Source organism: Myotis davidii, unplaced genomic scaffold, assembly GCF_000327345.1.
Source record: "Myotis davidii unplaced genomic scaffold, ASM32734v1 scaffold534, whole genome shotgun sequence".
Classification (NCBI taxonomy): domain Eukaryota; kingdom Metazoa; phylum Chordata; class Mammalia; order Chiroptera; family Vespertilionidae; genus Myotis; species Myotis davidii.
The window spans coordinates 6,639,667-6,656,772 of NW_006286678.1; the positions used below are offsets into that span (position 1 = coordinate 6,639,667).

A 17,106-nucleotide genomic window follows, 5' to 3' on the forward strand; every position below is an offset into this window, starting at 1 on the left:
GCGCCTTGGAATTTGGATCAGAATCTTCTCTCTCTGAATTTGGATCAGCTGCAAGCAGTGAAAATAGTAACCAGATTCCCATCAGCTTGTATTCAAAGTCTTTAAGGTATATAGTCCCACTTCTCTGGTTTTGACTAGAGTAAGTCTTTAATTTGCAAGGTAAAACAGAATAGAGCCTAAGAAATCACCTGGTGGAGGCAGACAGTACACCCTGTGGTAGTGGATTTGTGCAGCCCTCATTAGTATCTAATCCAGAACTTTTCTTCCATCACCCTAAAAAGAAACCCTGTGCCTAGTAGCAGTCACTTCCAGTGTCCCCTTCCCCTCATATTCTGGCAACCAATAATCTGTCTCTGGATTTGCCTATTCTGGACATTTCATATAACTAGAATCATGCAATTTATCTCCACTTGTGACTGACTTCTTTCACTTAGCATAGTGTTGTCAAGGTTCATCTTTGCTGAAGCATGAATGCATTTTGTTTCCAAATAATATTTTATTGTGCCAATATACCACGTTTGTTTATCCATTCTGAGTTGATGGACATGTGCATTGTTCCCACTTTTTGGCTATTATGAATCATGCTGCTGTGAACATTTAGTTACATATTTTGTGTGCTTTTGATTCTGTGGATGTACAGCTAGGAATTGCTGGGTTATATGGTAACTATTTAACCATTTGAGGAAGCATCACATTTTCCACAGCGGCTGCAGCATTTTACCTTTCTATGAGTAATTTCTGAGAGGTTCAGTTTTTTCACATCTTGCTAACATGTTCATTCAGTGGGATATCTTATAAATAGAGAAGGCCAGATTTTACATTTTATTTTACTAGTTAATTTTTCCACTTTCCAGAGCCCAAACCTGATATTTGCATGGGTTCCTTTTCTAAAGATGGTCTCAGACATCTAAATTCCTTAAAGATTCTTAAAGCTGTCCCTTTGCCTGTCCATTAAGTTAGGTGGGTCTAGCTTTTTATGGGGATGGTGCTAGACTTGGGGGATTGTTTTGAAGCTTCATTGCATTGTTAACAAATTGAAGAATGCAGTAGTATAAACTTGTGGTTGCAGACATGTTTATTTAATTTAGAGTATGATAAAATAGTTCTCCTTCATGAAGCTATGTAAATTGACACAAATGTATGTCTAATACCCTTTGTAGTGATTCTTTGAATACCTCTCTACCAATGACCAGTGCAGTACAGAACTCCACCTATACAACTTCAGTCATTACCTCCTCCAGTCTGACCAGCTCATCCCTGAGCTCCACTAGTCCAGCAACAACGTCTTCCTCCTATGACCAGAGTTCTGTGCACAACAGGGTTGCATACCAAAGCTCTGTGAGTCCGTTGGAGTCAGTTCCAGGAACTGTCACGGTAAGTGGTCTTTCGGGTTCCTTCCTGTCCTCTTTTGGAGCTCAGTGTGTAGTTTGAGCCTTCTTTTTCTTTTGCCCTCACATGAGGATATGTTGATTTGATTTGATTTTTTAATTTTTTGTAATCCTCACCTGAGGATATTTTTCCATAGACTTTTAGAGAGAGTGGAAGAGAGAGGGAAAGACAAAGAAATATCAATGTGAGAGAAACACATTGATTGGTTGCCTCCTGTATGAGCTCTGACCAGGCCCGAGGCTGCAACCGAGGTACGGGCCCTTGACCGGAATTGAACTCAAGATCCTTTAGTCTGCAGGCCGATGCTCTGTTCACTGAGCCAAACCAGCTAGGGCTGAGGATATGTTTATTGATTTTTTTTTTTTTTTAAGATGGAGAGGGAGGGAGTGGGGGTAGAGAGACAGAGAAATAAATGTCAATCGGTTGCCTCTTGTATACTCCCTGACCATATGTGCCCCAACTGGGGATTGAATCCCAAACTTAGGTATGTGCCCTGACTTGGAATTGAACCCATAGTCTTTTGGTATGTGGGATAACACTAACTGAGCCACCTGGACAGGGTGGGAAATTAAGCTTTTTGATTGAGACTTTCTTTTACAATTTACTAACCTTTTGAGTAGAATCCTTGTAGTTTGTTGACTTTGCTAACAGTAGGCATCGAATTCAAAACCTGCATTTCAAGCATCATAAAAACAGGAATGTGTGTAAATGGGCCCAGAAGCTTAGTATAAGGATAATATAGGGACACACCCCAAATTACTCTTCGTGGTTTGGATGGGGTAAGAGGGGAACTATAATCTTATCTGTAATATTTTAGTTTCCTATAAGGCAAAGATGTTCGCGCATTATTGATGAGAACTACTTTAAAACCTGGATGATAGCCTGGCTGGTGTGGCTCAGTGCTTGAGCGCAGGCCTATGAACCAGGAGTTCACCATTTGATTCCTGGTCAGGGCATATTCCTGGTTTGTAGGAGGCAGCCAATCAATGATTTTCTCTCATCATTGATGTTTCTATCTCTCTTCCTCTCCCTTCCTCTCTGAAATCAATAAAAATATTTTTAAAAGGTGGATGACAAAATAAAAATATTAAAATATAGTTGAATTGGTCTAGCAAAATTTGGATACATTTTCTAAGTCTCCTTCTAAGCAGTAGCTATTTGTACATCTCTACTTAAAAATTTTTGTTGTTGTTTTTACTTCCCTTCTTTTGTTTTACATATTTTATATTAGGTGTTTTCCTCAAATGTCTGGTGACTCCAGGCTGCCTACTTGACACCAAAAGGTTAACTAAGGGCTCTGACTTGGGGTGGGGGGTATAGGTTGCTGAGTGTGGGCTTTGATGTGGGACAGCATAGGTGGGCGATTTCTTATTTTTTTTTTTTTTTACTCCTTCCTCAGCCCCTTTGAACCTTTTCTGTTGAGCTTGTTTAGATTCACAAGGGACTGTTCTAGTCTCTTCCCTATAGGGCCTATGCCTTTCTGTCATTGTCATAAAAGCTAGTGGGAAGAGAAGGCTGCACCCCAGTCATGGTGCATATGGGGGGCAACCAATCGGTGTTTCTCACATTGATATTTCTCTCTCTCATCCCCTCTCTCTAAAAATCAAGAACATTAAAAAAAAAAAGAAGAAAAGAATCTGTCATATTGCCCCTCAATGTTATGAAAAGAAAACAAAACAAAACAGGCCACTGTTCCTTGATTATGTTTCATGTGTTTGTGGCTAAATCCCAATAGAAAATCATTTGAGTTTTTTTTATTTTTGTGGGTTTACTTATTTTCTCTTCCTTATAGAATGGACATGGTGGTGGTCGAAGTCAGCAGACAGTAGACAGTAAGTGTACAAACTAACTTTTTTGTCATGGCTGGTGGAAACCAAACAAAATAAGCGCATCACTAACTTGATAGGGAATGCAATAGGTTAATGGCTAATTCTGCAAAAATACTCCTTTTAAATTTTTGCTGATAGTTACTTCTGATCCATTGTTGGCACCCTTTCTTTGGTAGGGTTAGAAGTTCAGCTAGAGATTCCCATGTGACCAGGTTGTATCTGGTGGTATTATTACAAATGAGGTAATAGCTCATATTGCTCTGTCTTGGTCAGACTGCACTAAGGCAGGACAGTATTGTATTGATTTACATTGTGTTTTGAGCCTGTTGCTGCCTGTGCTTGTTTTCTAATCATCCTTCCTTTTAGAGACTAATCTGTTTTCTACTGGCTCCCAGGGAACGCTGCAGGAGGGTACTGGCTTCTCCTTCCTAACTGGAAAAGACAATGATGCTTTATTTCCAAGCACATATCTGAGTCATATGTGTGGATGCCACTAAAACTGAGTCTTTTCTGCAGTGAGGATTGATAGCACTCATGGTCTCCTGAAAGCCTACTGTGCTCTGAGGTTACTGTCCTCAAGCACATGTGAAGGAAATGCTATGCTCCCTGTGCCAAAGTAAGAGTTCAGCAGCAGCTGTGTGCTCTTCCTGTAGATTTGAGGCATATGTAGCTTCACAGCATATGTACCTTGGGCTCTCTAACCCCCACCAGTCCTAAATTGGCTATGAACTTTCACAAGGTCAGCCTGATTTGGTACTGATTTGATAGAACCAAAGACTTACCCCTTGGGTGGTCTCGCCCACCAGATTTTCACTGTCCCCATCTTGAGCTTTTTAAGGAAATTTTGCCTTATTTTATAATTATATCAAGCTCAGAGCCTCTTTCTGGGTCTGGCTTAGGGTTGACCTTCCTTTAGTTGGGTGAAGTATTTCCACATCATTGGACAGTTTATGATTATAAATTGCTGTGATTATGTCATTTCCTACTCTGTCTGGGTCCCGTGCATCTAACCATTGTGTGTCCTTTTAATAATCGTATCTGACAGAAAAGAGACCATTTGGAGACATGCTGGGACATTTTCCATTGGAAATGTAATTTTATGTATGTCTCAACTGCTCCTGACATGTCACAAGATATTGAGCGTATTTCAGATATTCATGGTTTGATCTAGAGTTAAACAGATCTTTTTCTTACAGCTACTGCATCTGTTCCTGCTCCAAAGACAACAGACCCTCCCTCCGCTCTCCCATCTGTGGCCTCCCTGCCCAGCACCACCTCCTGCAGTACGCTCCTACCCTCTGCATCTCAGCACACTGCCACTTTGCCCTCCTTGTCCCAGCCTGGTGACCTGTCCAGCACCCCCCTCTCTCAGCTTAGCAGGTACGGGGAAAATATGGGCTCAGAAAGAGAGGCCCACACTGGGGCGAAGTCCTGGAGCCTTTATAGAAGGCTCTTCCAGTGAACAACACCCACTTGTTACCCCTAGCACCATGTCCTGGCCTTTTGCAATAATGCTCTAGATAGGTTTGGACTGGCTAGGGTCATCAAAGTACCACAGATGTAAACCTTGCTTGTTTGTAATGCTCTGCTATCACAGAGACCACTGGGCCCCGTTGCTGCTTCTCTTACTCCACCCTCAGGAGGGTGCCACTCGATAAGCCTCCTCCCAGCTCTGGGCTCCTGTCACTGATGCAGAGTGAGATTGCTGTTGGATTTCTGAGCACGTCTCTGACTTGTGCTTGTCATGGTTTTACAGGTCAAGTTATTACAACAGGGTGTAGGAGAATGGGTTTCATTGGGTTCTCACCCTGTGTCTTCTAAGTTGAGTTCACCTCTTTCTCCCTTTAAGCCAGGAGCAAAAGCATTTGACTTGAATTCTGGATTTGATGGGACTTCAGGCTCTGATTCTGGCATGTGGATTGGACATAGGAACCTTTTCCCTCACACACAGATTTAATGGGGTCTTCAAGGCTGACAGTGTTCTTAGTGAAAGCCTATTCTTTTTCCAGTCTAAAGATGAGATGGTTAGAGCTGACTGAAGCTGGCCCTGGAGGTTTCCTGGCCAGGATGTTCCAGATCCTTGGGGTGGGTGATGCTTTAGGTCATTCTAACCACCAGCACACCTGGACTGGGTTCCCAGGCGATGGGCATGAAGCTGGGGCTTCTCCTGAAGAGAATGGGCGAGCTTATGCCTAGCCCACCCGACACGGGGGCTCCGTGCCTGTGGAGGGCCTTGGTTGGGTGGACATACGTGGTGCTCTGTTTTGTCTTCTAGTTCACTCTCCACCCATCAGAGCAGCCTCTCCTCTGCGCACACAGCACTCTCCTCCAGCACGTCACACACAGTAAGTGTCCTCTGGGCTCCCCCATCCACCACCCTGCTCAGTGAGCTTGGAGCTTAGTCACCCCCCGGTGGGCCTTTAGTTTGTGGATTTTAAGTATGTGAGGTAATCTTGAGTTCTTTGGCTATAATGTCTCGATCTAAGTTTGTGGTTTGAGCTGTGGACTTCCTAGACACCATGGAAAACATCTTGCTTTCTAAGTTCATGCCTCTGGAGAACTTGCTTCTCTAGACCTGGTATGTGATGAGCCAGTGCTGTCAGGTGGTGAATTTATTTCCAACAATTCACTGTGCTTCCTGTTTATTATAGGAGACCTTTCTGCCTAGCAGGGGTGATTTATTTTCTGGGAAATGTTATGTTGAGGCATTTGCAAGCTTTTAGAGGAAAGTGGGCCCATTGTTAACTTCAACTTGGGCTCCACTAAAAGTCAACTTTAATGAAGACCATTTTTCCTGGATAGCCCTCTGTTACTTTGTGAAGGCCCCGTAGAGAAATGCTTTAGGTGAAAGGGAGAGCTTATGTGAGAATATCTGTCCTTTATGTGCACACACACATCTTTTTGAGACTGACAGCCTGGCTCTACCCCAGTCGGTGTAGCTCTGTTCCAGTTTGTTGGTGGTCATGGGGACTTCCCTAATTCTGGCATTAGGTATTCTGTTCACTGTGAGCTCTGGCGTCTCAGGTCATTTCCCCCAACTCAGAGGCAGAGACTTTGGGAAGGTTGATATTGCAGAACAAAGTCAGGAATGTGGAGAGATAAAAGAGTAAACTAGGTGATGGTCATTGAAGTGTGGCTTCTCGAGGTTTGAAGTTGGGAGGAGCATGGTTTCAGTGGTAGGAGTTAGTATAGGTTGTGGTGGGTTGTGGCATGAATGTTTGTGAAATGGCAAGGAGTCAGGGTAGTGATCTAATTCTAGGAGAGACTGAGCATAGATATTTGAGGAAAGAAAGGTGCCTGAAAAAAGAACAAAATATCCTTCTCCTGGGAGACAGGAGGCTTTTGGTAAGGCTGGAGTGGATGGGTCCCCAAGCAGGGAGGGAAGCTTTGGGTACAGATAAATGCGGGAGTCTGGGAATTGGGAAAATTTGTTTCCTTTAAAGAAGAGATCAAATCATTTGCTGCAGAATGAGGTGATAGAAAAGGGTCAGTTCTATCTTTCCATCATGATCTGGCAAACATTGAGGCTTTCAAACTGTAGTTTTCCAAGTGAATGTTAGGCATGGTTCTTTGTCATAAAATACACAGAGCACCATCTTCATACCAGAGCACATGGTGGATACTTCTGCCCACTTGCCTGTGCCCATGTTGTTCAGTGGGAGCCATGAGCTGCCCCAGTGTGAGCACTGTCTAGTGGCTTCTGTTTCCGGGCACTGAGGCATTGGAGTTAGTGCTCCTGTTCGCACTGGTCAGCAGCACTTTGTATCTTGTCAGGAAACGCCAGATCATACGATCTAAGTGACTGGCCAGAATTGCCTTGTCCAGGGAGTCCCACACTTGGTCAGTGTGACAGAATTGCCACACTGTAATAGAGCTGTAAGGTTTATTAGAGAAAGGTATAAAAAGGCATATACTAAAAAATTTTTTTTTCCATCGGCTTAAGGTTCTGCCCCTTTCTCCTGTTGACTTGTTCCTCTAGAGTTCTTTTTAACCTATTAAATAGTGAATGCATACACAGTCATTTTTCTCCCTCTTCTACAACAGAAATGGGATATTTCATACATAGTGCCCTTCACTGCTTTCCCCCACTTAATAAGTGCATTTTTTAATTGTTTCTATTTGAAGCAGAGTTCTTTCCACAGCTCTCCTGCATTACAGTATTTAATCAGTTCTCCACTGATAGAACTTTAAGCTTGATGCTTCATTTGATAACATCCTGCCAATGTTGTTTCGTCCTGCAGCAGTAGTAGAGGATAAACCCTAGTGTGGAGTTGCTAGACATTGTCATTTTATACAAAATGCCAAATGCTCTGCTTATTGATTTTAACCTGCTTACCTCCCACTGGCAATGAATGAAACACCCTATTTCCCCGCTGCCCCCTGAAATGATGTTACTGAATATTTGTATTTTTCCAATGTGTTAATAGTAGAAAAATGACCTGTCGGTATAATTGAATGAGGTTGACCATCTTTTTTACATATTGGAAAACCATTATTTTTTTCTTTTTGGTGAGTTATTTATTTATTTATTATTTTTTTAAAATATATTTTATTGATTTTTTTACAGAGAGGAAGGGAGAGGGATAGAGAGTTAGAAACATCGATCAGCTGCCTCCTGCAAACCTCCCACTGGGGATGTGCCCGCAACCAAGGTACATGCCCTTGACCAGAATCGAACCTGGGACCTTTCAGTCTGCAGACCGATGCTCTACCCACTGAGCCAAACCGGTCAGGGCATGAGTTACTTATATTGTTTGCTCATTTTCCTGTCAGGTCCTTGGTGTCTATTTCTAGGCACTCTGTATTCAGGAGACTAGTAAGCCTTTTGTGATCAGAGGTACAGTTATTTTCCCTGTTTGTCACTTTATAAATATTTTTTATTTTTATATAATCAGACCTATCAGCCGAAACCGGTTTGGCTCAGTGGATAGAGCGTCGGCCTGCGGACTCAAGGGCCCCGGGTTCGATTCCGGTCAAGGGCATGTACCTGGGCTGTGGGCACATCCCCAGTGGGAAATGTGCAGGAGGCAGCTTATCGATATTTCTCTCTCATCGATGTTTCTAACTCTCTATCCCTCTCCCTTCCTCTCTGTGAAAAATCAATAAAATATATTTTAAAAAAATAATAATCAGACCTATCAGCCCCGCTTTTATAGTCTGTTATAGTTAGAACTTCCCCACGTGAAGGTTATGAAGGAAATCTTAGTGTTTTCTCCTGCCCTCCGTGTCCTTGTGGGAGGTTTGGTGTAGCTGTGCTCTTCACCCACCCTGACTGCCCAGCCCCTTGAGTGCACTGAGAGCCTTGCAATGGGGCAGAGGCCTCTTACTCCAGCAGCTCGTCGCCCTCATGGGTCTGGGAGGTGGGGTCAGAGATAGAAGCCCTGTTGGGCCAGCTGGACGTGGGAGAGGCTTCCTGGATGCTTGTTGAGTTCCTTTCAGCAAACTAGGAACTAGTTCTCTAGAAAGTTGCTCTGGGTGGGAAGCCTGGACCCACGCAGAGGAGCATGGAGCCGTCTGGCTGGGCAGATTGGCACAGCCTTCACCTTGTTCCCTTGGCTGTCCTCCCCCTGGTTCTGTCTGGGCTGAAAGAGCAGGAGTCCTGGGGAGTCTGAGGAGACTATGATTTTAGCTTCTTTCTCTTGCAGAACCAATTCTAGACGTTAGGGCCCTTAGGCTAGTGCTCAGGTGGCGAGGGCCGCCTGTGGGCTGGGACCAATAGAGTTGTCTGTGTGATGGGAAGCAGAATTTCTCCTGGGGCTTTCTGTTCTCTGGCTTCTCCTTCAGGAGTTTTCAGGCTTCTTCGTTCTGTACACATTCTGGTCTGGAGGCTGATCGCAGTCTTACAGAGCCTTTCCCTCCGACTTTGGTCATACTTTGCCCAGCCAAGTACATCTCTTCTACCTTAATACTCGCTGAAGTGGAGCGGCCAGGCTGGCTTCCTGGAACTCTGGCTCTTCAGAGCTTTCTTCTGGGTTTCGCCCTTCTTTCGTAAGTGGATCTTGTCGAGTAGGCATCAGGGTAGGCCATGCCCTTTTAGGTAGGCCCTGGTGGGGGACTCCCCAGGACTCAATTCTGCAAAATGTTACCAAGTTCTGGAGCAAAGGCCTCTCTTGGCCATCTGTGACTTCCAGATCAGAGTAGCTAAGAAGACTAATAGAATATCCCAGAATGCTTGGACTTGGGCTGGGCTGCCTGTGGCCTGTTTTCGGCTCTCCTGAGACTACTTGCTTTTCTGTGAGGTGGGTTCTCACCTTGTACTCAGATGTCTGTGTTCATTTAAAATTTACTTGGGCCCTCGCCGGTGTGGCTTACTGAAAGGTTACCAGTTTGATTCCCAGTTAGGGCACATGGGCCCAAGGTGCGGGCTTGATTCCGGGCTAGGGGCATACAGGAGGCAGCCAATTGATTTTTCTCTCTCTCACTCTCCATTCCTCTCTAAAAATCAATAAAAACTCTCTGTGTGTGTGTGTGTGTGTGTGTGTGTGTGTGTGTGTGTGTGTATACATATGTGTGCATACACACACACACATACACATACTTGCGGTTTCTATGCCTTGTGGCGTATACCAGAAAATGAGCAACTGTAAGAATTTTTAGGAGGGTTTTGGTCATAAAGCTTACTTTAATAATCTTGATACCCAGCTTAAAAGTTGCCTTCTGATGTCCTAACCTAACAGGGTGAGGGGCAAAGGGGCTAATGTGTAGTAATGTAAATGCCGAGTCCAGAGCCCCTCAGGTCAGAATCTCAAGACTACAGGCCCAAACGCCCGGCTAGGTTCTCTTGCCTCCCGTGCTTTGCTCCCGGACCCATGTGTCCTGGCTTTTTTATTTTGCCAGCACACCAGTGTGGAGAACACCCCTTCCCTCCAGTCCTCAGCCACCTTCTCAATGGCAGCAACCTCCACCTCGAGTGCCACGTCCTCAGGACTCAGCCTGCCAAGCAGCATGAACACAGTGAACAGCCTCTGCCTGGGCGGAACCACCGTGAGTGCCCCTAGCAGCAGTACCAGAGCCACGCCCTTGGTGACCTCAGGTGTGTGCCCCCGAGGCCTTTCCCACCTTCCCCCATCCCCTCAAAGATGTGCACTTGGATTCCAGGGAGGATGCCCAGAGGTTGGCAGGGCATGGTGAGCAACCACACACATCAGATCATAGTCTCCCTCCAGCCCTGCCTTTGGTCACTTGTCCTCTTTGTTCCAGTGACCTCTTGAAACCCAGCTCTTCAGCGCTGATGTGGGTAGAGATAGATGAAATTGGTCTTTCCGGATGGACTCCCTTGGGCAGGATTCCTGGCAGCCTTTGTGCTTCTAGCTCACCAGTCTTGTGTTCTCGCTCATCCCTGGAACTGTGATGACAATAGTGACAGAGTGAGCAGCTACCATTGGCTATTTCTGGTCATTTTATGTGACTGATTGTCAGCCACACCTGAGCAGTCTGTGTGGGCCAAACAAACTGTGGTTTGGTAGAAACTGCTAAAACCCACCTTTGACACACCCTGTCCCTCTCCTGGCAATGCCCAGCCTCTCTTCCGTTCTGAGGAGGTAGATTGTTCCATTTCTTTCCTTTTTCAATTGTTGACAATATTACAGATTTTCCCCCATTTTCTCCCTCTTTGCCCACCTTTACTCAGCCTCCCACCCCCCAATTGTTCTTACTTTTTTTAAAAAATATTTTTATTTATTTCAGAAAGGAAGGGAGAGGGACCAAGAGATAGAAACATCAATAATGAGAGAGAATCATTAATCAGCTGCATCAATGATGACTCATTGATCGGCTGCCTCCTGCACACCCCCTACTGGGGATCGAGCCTGCAACCGGGCATATGCCCTGGACCGGAATCGAACCTGGGACCCTTCAGTCTGTAGGCTGATGCTCTGTCCACTGAGCCAAACTGGCTAGGGCCCCAATTGTTCTTTATGTTCAGGTTTATCTAGTCCAGTATGACCTTCAGGAGTGGTGGGGGCAGGTTTCTATCTCAGCATGGAAACAGCCTCCTGACTAGGACACGTACTCTCTGTCTCCACTTCCTGGTGTGGCCCTCTGTATCTCTCAGCTGCTGCCCTTCCCTCTTGGCTGTGGCCCCAATTAGGGTAGGACTATGGCAGGGAACTTCACCCCCAGCCCCATAGTAGCTGAGGAATCTTACTCTTTGTGGTAGCCACTTCACTTCATTTGATTTTTGTCTTTATAGGCAAAGCGCCCCCCAACCTGCCCCAGGGGGTGCCACCCCTGCTACACAACCAGTACCTCGTGGGCCCCGGAGGACTACTTCCTGCCTACCCGGTGAGTGCATGGTGGATCTACCGGCCAGCCTTGGCTCCCATCAAGGCAAGGTGCCTTCTCCCAGCAGCTCATCCTGGTCCTCTTCCTGAGTGTGTCCTGTCCTCCCATCTTGTTCAGGCCCCCACGTGGGCCTGGGCTTCCCAGGGGATAATGTGTCATCCTTAACACCCCTTGTGGTCCTCACACAGATCTATGGCTACGATGAACTCCAGATGCTGCAGTCACGGCTGCCGGTGGTGAGTGGGAAATGCCGGGAGGGTGAGGCTCTTCTCTCTGCCTGGATTCCACCCTGCCTGGCCCTCAGGATACTCAGCCTCAAGCTAAGGAACTTGCTTCCATTTGTAGTTGTACCTGGTGCAGCTATAGCTCGGGCACATGCATGTCCTTTGCTCATCCCCAGGGAACTTAAAGACCATTGGGACTTGGGAGTTGGCAGTGCCCCCACCAAATTCTCCTCTTTTACCTGGGACACAAGACATGGAGTTGTTTGCCTGTCCCTAGAGTTTTTATAATCTTCTCCTTCAAAGTGCCATTCAGTGTCTTTGGCTTCTGAAGTGGCCATTGATGATGCTGTGATGGCACCTTGCTCTTCTGTCCCTAGCTGAGTGGCTGGAGCTGACAGACGTTAAGGACCCTCCGGCCTGCCATTGCTCTTTGCAAGAATGCTGGCCCCAGAGTCTTCCTGGCTGTTGCAGCCTCACTCTGAGGCCAGGACTGCTTCTTTATGCTGAGCCTTGCTCCAAGGACGAGGTACTGGGCCTTCCCTGGGATGGCCAGGTGAACAGGACTGCAGTGGAGGAGGCTGTGGAGGGACAGCCCGCAGACTCCTGCACCACCACTCCTTTCTTGGTCTGGTTTCTCAGACTCCTGTTTCCTAGATTTTTGATAATTTTCAGCAGTGCGGGGCATCTACCTGTCACACTGTTGGGAAGTAAATAGCTGTTTGGACACTGGTGTCCCCTCCACTGCATATGGTACTTCGATTCCCTGAGGAAGTGTCTTTCCTCAGACTCCTCCCCATTGGTGTTGCTTTCACACACACACACACACACACACACACTGGACACAGAAAGCTCTGGGAGCTGCAGGTGTCACTTTCACCTTCCATGCCCAGTGACTGGAACTCTTGTATCCATCTGATGAAGTATGTCCAGAGGCAGAGGCTGGTAGCTGGGCCACTCTTCCCCATCTGTGCAAACCAGCAGCCCATTAACAATGCTGTCCAGGGGCCTCTGGACTCTCTAGCTGTTGCCCACATCCCCAGAGAAAGGATGTTGAAAACATGATGGCAGGTTTCTAGGGTGGTCAACAGAACTTAGGGTCTTTGGGTATGCCTGAGCCTTAGGGCTGTGTGGGGAAACTAGAAGTGGCCCTGGTCCCCGATACTCATGGAATCTCACAGCAATCTTGCCCAGGAGCCCCAGGGCATCAGAGATGGAATGCAAAAGGTGGTCCTGAGTGAGTCTGCATGTGGGTCCTGTTTGGACCCCCAGGAGTGGCTCATTGGAATCCCAGTTCTGGGAGTCATTTGCTTTGTATTCCCTTTATCATTTTGTGCCTTAGAAGAAAGCACCTCTGGGTCTATGTGTTGAGATACAGCTTTCATTTTTCCCTTTGGTCATCCCTTAGCCTCTGGCACTTTTTTATTCCCGCCTTTGGATTTTCTTTTCTTCTATGAAAGAGCGCCCCCTCCTGGGTTCTCTAGGCCGGTCTCCAGTTGTGTCCCTCCTGGCTCTGTGCTAGCCTAGCCCTGCCTTCTGGGATCCTGACTGAGGATGCTACAGGTTTCCTAGAAGCTACCTGGAAACCAGGCCCATGAGGAAAGCAGGAGGGCTTTCCTTGGTTCAGAGGGTGTGGATGTCTGGGACTGCAAAGCCCTGGGTAGTAAGGGTCGAGGCAGGCCTCCCCTTTTCCACAGAGCTCCGCTGTGTTTTGCCCTCTTGATATCCCTGATTCCTGTGGGGTGTTAGTGTTGCCGACTGGGTGAGAGACAAGTTCAAAACCTTACCTGGGGTCCTGCTTGTACTTTTACCTACCTGGCGTTGCTGCCCTGACCCCTTAAACCCTTTAAGCATTTCCTCTCCTACTGACTCCTTTTTAGGTTTCTACTGTCTAGTCAACTGCTCTATAGTCTCACATAGGAAATGCCAGCAGAATCGGTTCTGCCTATGGCATCCATCTGTGTCCATCTGCAGTGTAAATGGATGTGTGGCATTGGGCCTCCAATGGCTCTGCCTGTGGAAAGCTGAGGGATTGGTCATTGTATCCGCGTGCTTTGTGCTTTGTGGATGCCACATTGTACAACTCCAACAGGCACCATCAACTTAGTGCATGTGCGTGTGTCATCCTTGCGGCCTACCATGTCCCAGGATGTGGCATCACATAGAGTGCCTGTGCTGCCTGCTGGGCCTGGTCTCCAGGGAGGGGGTGTGGCCAGTCTGTTTATTGAGCCTCCCTGATCTCTCCTAGGATTATTATGGAATTCCCTTTGCTACACCCACAGCCCTTGCCAGCCGAGATGGAAGCCTTGCTAATAACCCATATTCAGGTCAGTCTGTTCACCAGGGGATGGGGTGGTGAAAGGGAGTGTACATCAGACTGGCCTGTAGCTAATCCCAGGTGTCTGGAAATAGAAGGGCTAAGAGACACCTGCCAGCTTCCCTTTGGTGAGCTGGCAGCCAGACCCATTCCTGTGTGCAGGAGACAGCCTGGCTGTTTTTCCTGGTTGGCTCAGGGCGGTGACTAGAATCAGTTTTCCTTCTCTCCTAGGTGATATCGCAAAGTTTGGTCGAGGTGACTCTGCATCCCCTGCACCTCCCACCACACTGGCTCAAGCACAGCAGAGCCAATCCCAGGCCCACCACACCCCCCAACAGCCCTTTCTGAATCCTGCGCTGCCACCTGGCTATAGCTACACTGGCCTTCCCTACTACACAGGCGTGCCCAGTGCCTTCCAATATGGGCCCACCATGTTTGTGAGTATTTGTGGGGGTTTTAATTCCAGCTGCAGGGAGTGAGGGACATGACCCCACTTAGAATCTCCAGGAATGTTCTGGGCTGGAGGCGAGGTTGCTTTCCTACTGGTTTTTATTTATTATTTATTTAGGTGTTTTTTTTATGTTTTTGTTTTTTAATGATTTCAGAGAGGGAGAGAGAGATAGAACCATCAATGATGAGAGAGAACCATTGATTGGCTACCTCTTGCACGCCCCTTACTGGGGTATCGAGCCCACAGCCCGGGCATGTGCCTTTGGCCGGAATCGAACCTGGGACCCTTCAGTCCGCAGGCCAATGCTTTATCCACTGAGCCAAACCGGGTAGGGCTCCTGCTGGTTTTTAGATCCAACATGTGTTGTACTAACACAGGTCCCTTGTGATTTTGCCACCTGCTGCTTTATGCTAACCCAGGGGTACCTGACCTCTCCCCCCTGCCCTGTTTCTCTAATGCCTCTCTTGCTTGCCCCACCAGGTTCCACCGGCCTCAGCCAAGCAGCATGGTGTGAACCTCAGCACTCCCCCGACCCCCTTCCAGCAGGCCAGTGGTTATGGCCCGCACAGCTACAGCACAGGTGAGAGGTGCGCCCAGCACTGAGAGACACGGGTGGGACAGGCTTGCCTAGCTCACACATGCCTCTTGTACCCTGCCATGCTAGGTTATGATGACCTGACCCAGGGGACAGCAGCGGGAGACTACACCAAGGGTGGCTATGGTGGATCATCACAGGCACAAAACAAGCCTGCAGGTTCTGGGCCTGGCAAAGGTAGCGTCTGTCCCTCCTTCCCAGGACTGAGGCCCAGAGTAATTGTCTCCTCCCTGACTCCTCCTCACGCCAGGCTGTCCCACAATGCCCCTGGAGGTGGGGGAGGCTGGAGTTGGGACCAACTGCTGTGGGAACACCTGCTTTTCCTCCTAGGAGTGTCCGTCTCTTCGAGCACCACTGGCCTACCTGATATGACTGGTTCTGTCTACAATAAGACTCAGGTGAGGGAGGAACAAATGGGTGTGCAGGTTTGTGAGGGATGTAACCCAAGATGGTCCTCACCGTTGTCTCTTTGCCCTACAGACTTTTGATAAGCAGGGATTTCATGCAGGGACCCCTCCACCGTTCAGCCTGCCCTCGGCCTTGGGTTCCACTGGGCCCCTGGCCCCTGGAGCAGCTCCTGGTTATGCACCCCCACCATTCTTGCACATTCTGCCTGCCCACCAGCAGCCTCACTCACAGCTGTTACACCACCATCTTCCGCAGGATGCTCAGGTGAGCCAGTGATGGGCCACCCTGCCCTGGGTTGGGGGTTCTGCTCCAGCCTTGACAGCCTTCTCTCCTCCTCAGAGTGGCTCGGGTCAGCGCAGCCAGCCCAGCTCCCTGCAGCCCAAGTCACAAGCCTCCAAACCTGCCTACGGCAACTCTCCATACTGGACAAACTGAACCCTGAAGAGAGGGGTGGGCTGGGGCAGGGCTAACCCTGGGCAGGAGACACCACATGGAGCCCATTTCTGGGAGCCCAGCACCCTTTCTAGAATTCGAGACGTGTAACTGTGTCAGCCGAGCCTCTGTGGGGAGCCTACCTCCCAGACTCGCTATTGTATGTAATGTATTTATGTATGTATTTGTAAATGTGACAGAAGTCTTAGGAGAGTGGGGGGAACAGCTACTACTTGTCAGGTCTGTTTTCCCCACTCAAGCTCCTTTTGGCTGTAGCAAAATAAGACCCCTCTCCCCTCCTACCTCCCACATAGCCCCCCTGCCAGGAGGCTGTGAGGGGCAGTGCCTGGAAGGGCTGGTTTAAGGCATTTGGGTAATGGGATCAGGTACCAATGAAGAATCACGACTTACACCCCCTTATAAACCATTAGAGTTTTTTCTTCCTTGTGTAATCACTTCATCTGTCTATTTGAGAAACTTGTCCTATTATCATTTGTCATGTTCCTCTCCTGCCAAATCTTGATCTGGGAATAGCAGAGATATCCCCCCTGCTCAACATGAAAGTGGCACCTGTTTGTCTTCATATAGAGCAGGGGTATCTGCTTCTGGCCTGCCCTTGTCCCCAGGGACTTGCCTTCCTCTGGCTGACCATTTTAATAATAATCTGAATTTGTGCTCAGAGATGTTCAGCCAGTCAGCTCCCCTTTTTAAAAAATCAGATAATGCTCCACAAGAGCACGTCTCCATGCAAAGGCTCCTCTCTCCCAGTTGTCCTGAACCAGGTGGGCGACTGCTTCAGGGTTCTCTTTTGCCCAAAGTCCACCTAATAAAGTTCTGAGAGCATGCACAGTCTCCGTGTGGTGTGACTGAAGGATAGTTTAGGGCCAAGGCCTCTCCTTATCGTTCCAGGGACCCTTGGACATCATAGGGCTGAAGCAGAGCTCACGTGGTCACAGTCTTCTTAGCAACAGGTTGAGGGTTTAAATTTGTACTCTCTTTGCTGGGCCCTTCTCTCGCCTTGGCCCCAAATAGCATCCAGGGAGAAGGTAAATGATTCGGCTAAAAAGACAGCAAATGTTACTGACAGGGACAGGCAGTATTTACCGGTTTACTTGGCTTTCCTTGCAGCTTCATAACAGACTTATGGGATAGGCAGTCTCTTATAGGGCCTGTCAGCAGGA

General features: G+C 47.7%; 1 protein-coding gene across 1 annotated transcript in view; it reads left to right on the top strand.

Annotated features, from left to right (window-relative positions):
- The window catches only part of UBAP2 (ubiquitin associated protein 2), a 106,158-nt gene extending 89,388 nt beyond the window's left edge, over positions 1 to 16,770 (top strand). The window contains exons 17-31 of the mRNA XM_015560466.1: positions 3 to 106; positions 1,161 to 1,374; positions 3,182 to 3,221; positions 4,415 to 4,598; positions 5,494 to 5,563; positions 10,056 to 10,251; positions 11,410 to 11,501; positions 11,690 to 11,737; positions 13,971 to 14,049; positions 14,271 to 14,476; positions 14,971 to 15,070; positions 15,155 to 15,262; positions 15,416 to 15,483; positions 15,566 to 15,757; positions 15,833 to 16,770. Of these exons, the coding sequence (XP_015415952.1) occupies positions 3 to 106; positions 1,161 to 1,374; positions 3,182 to 3,221; positions 4,415 to 4,598; positions 5,494 to 5,563; positions 10,056 to 10,251; positions 11,410 to 11,501; positions 11,690 to 11,737; positions 13,971 to 14,049; positions 14,271 to 14,476; positions 14,971 to 15,070; positions 15,155 to 15,262; positions 15,416 to 15,483; positions 15,566 to 15,757; positions 15,833 to 15,928 (1,797 nt within the window). The 3' untranslated portion in view covers positions 15,929 to 16,770. The remainder of the gene's footprint in view (positions 1 to 2; positions 107 to 1,160; positions 1,375 to 3,181; positions 3,222 to 4,414; positions 4,599 to 5,493; positions 5,564 to 10,055; positions 10,252 to 11,409; positions 11,502 to 11,689; positions 11,738 to 13,970; positions 14,050 to 14,270; positions 14,477 to 14,970; positions 15,071 to 15,154; positions 15,263 to 15,415; positions 15,484 to 15,565; positions 15,758 to 15,832) is intronic.
- The last annotated feature ends 336 nt before the right edge of the window (positions 16,771 to 17,106 follow it).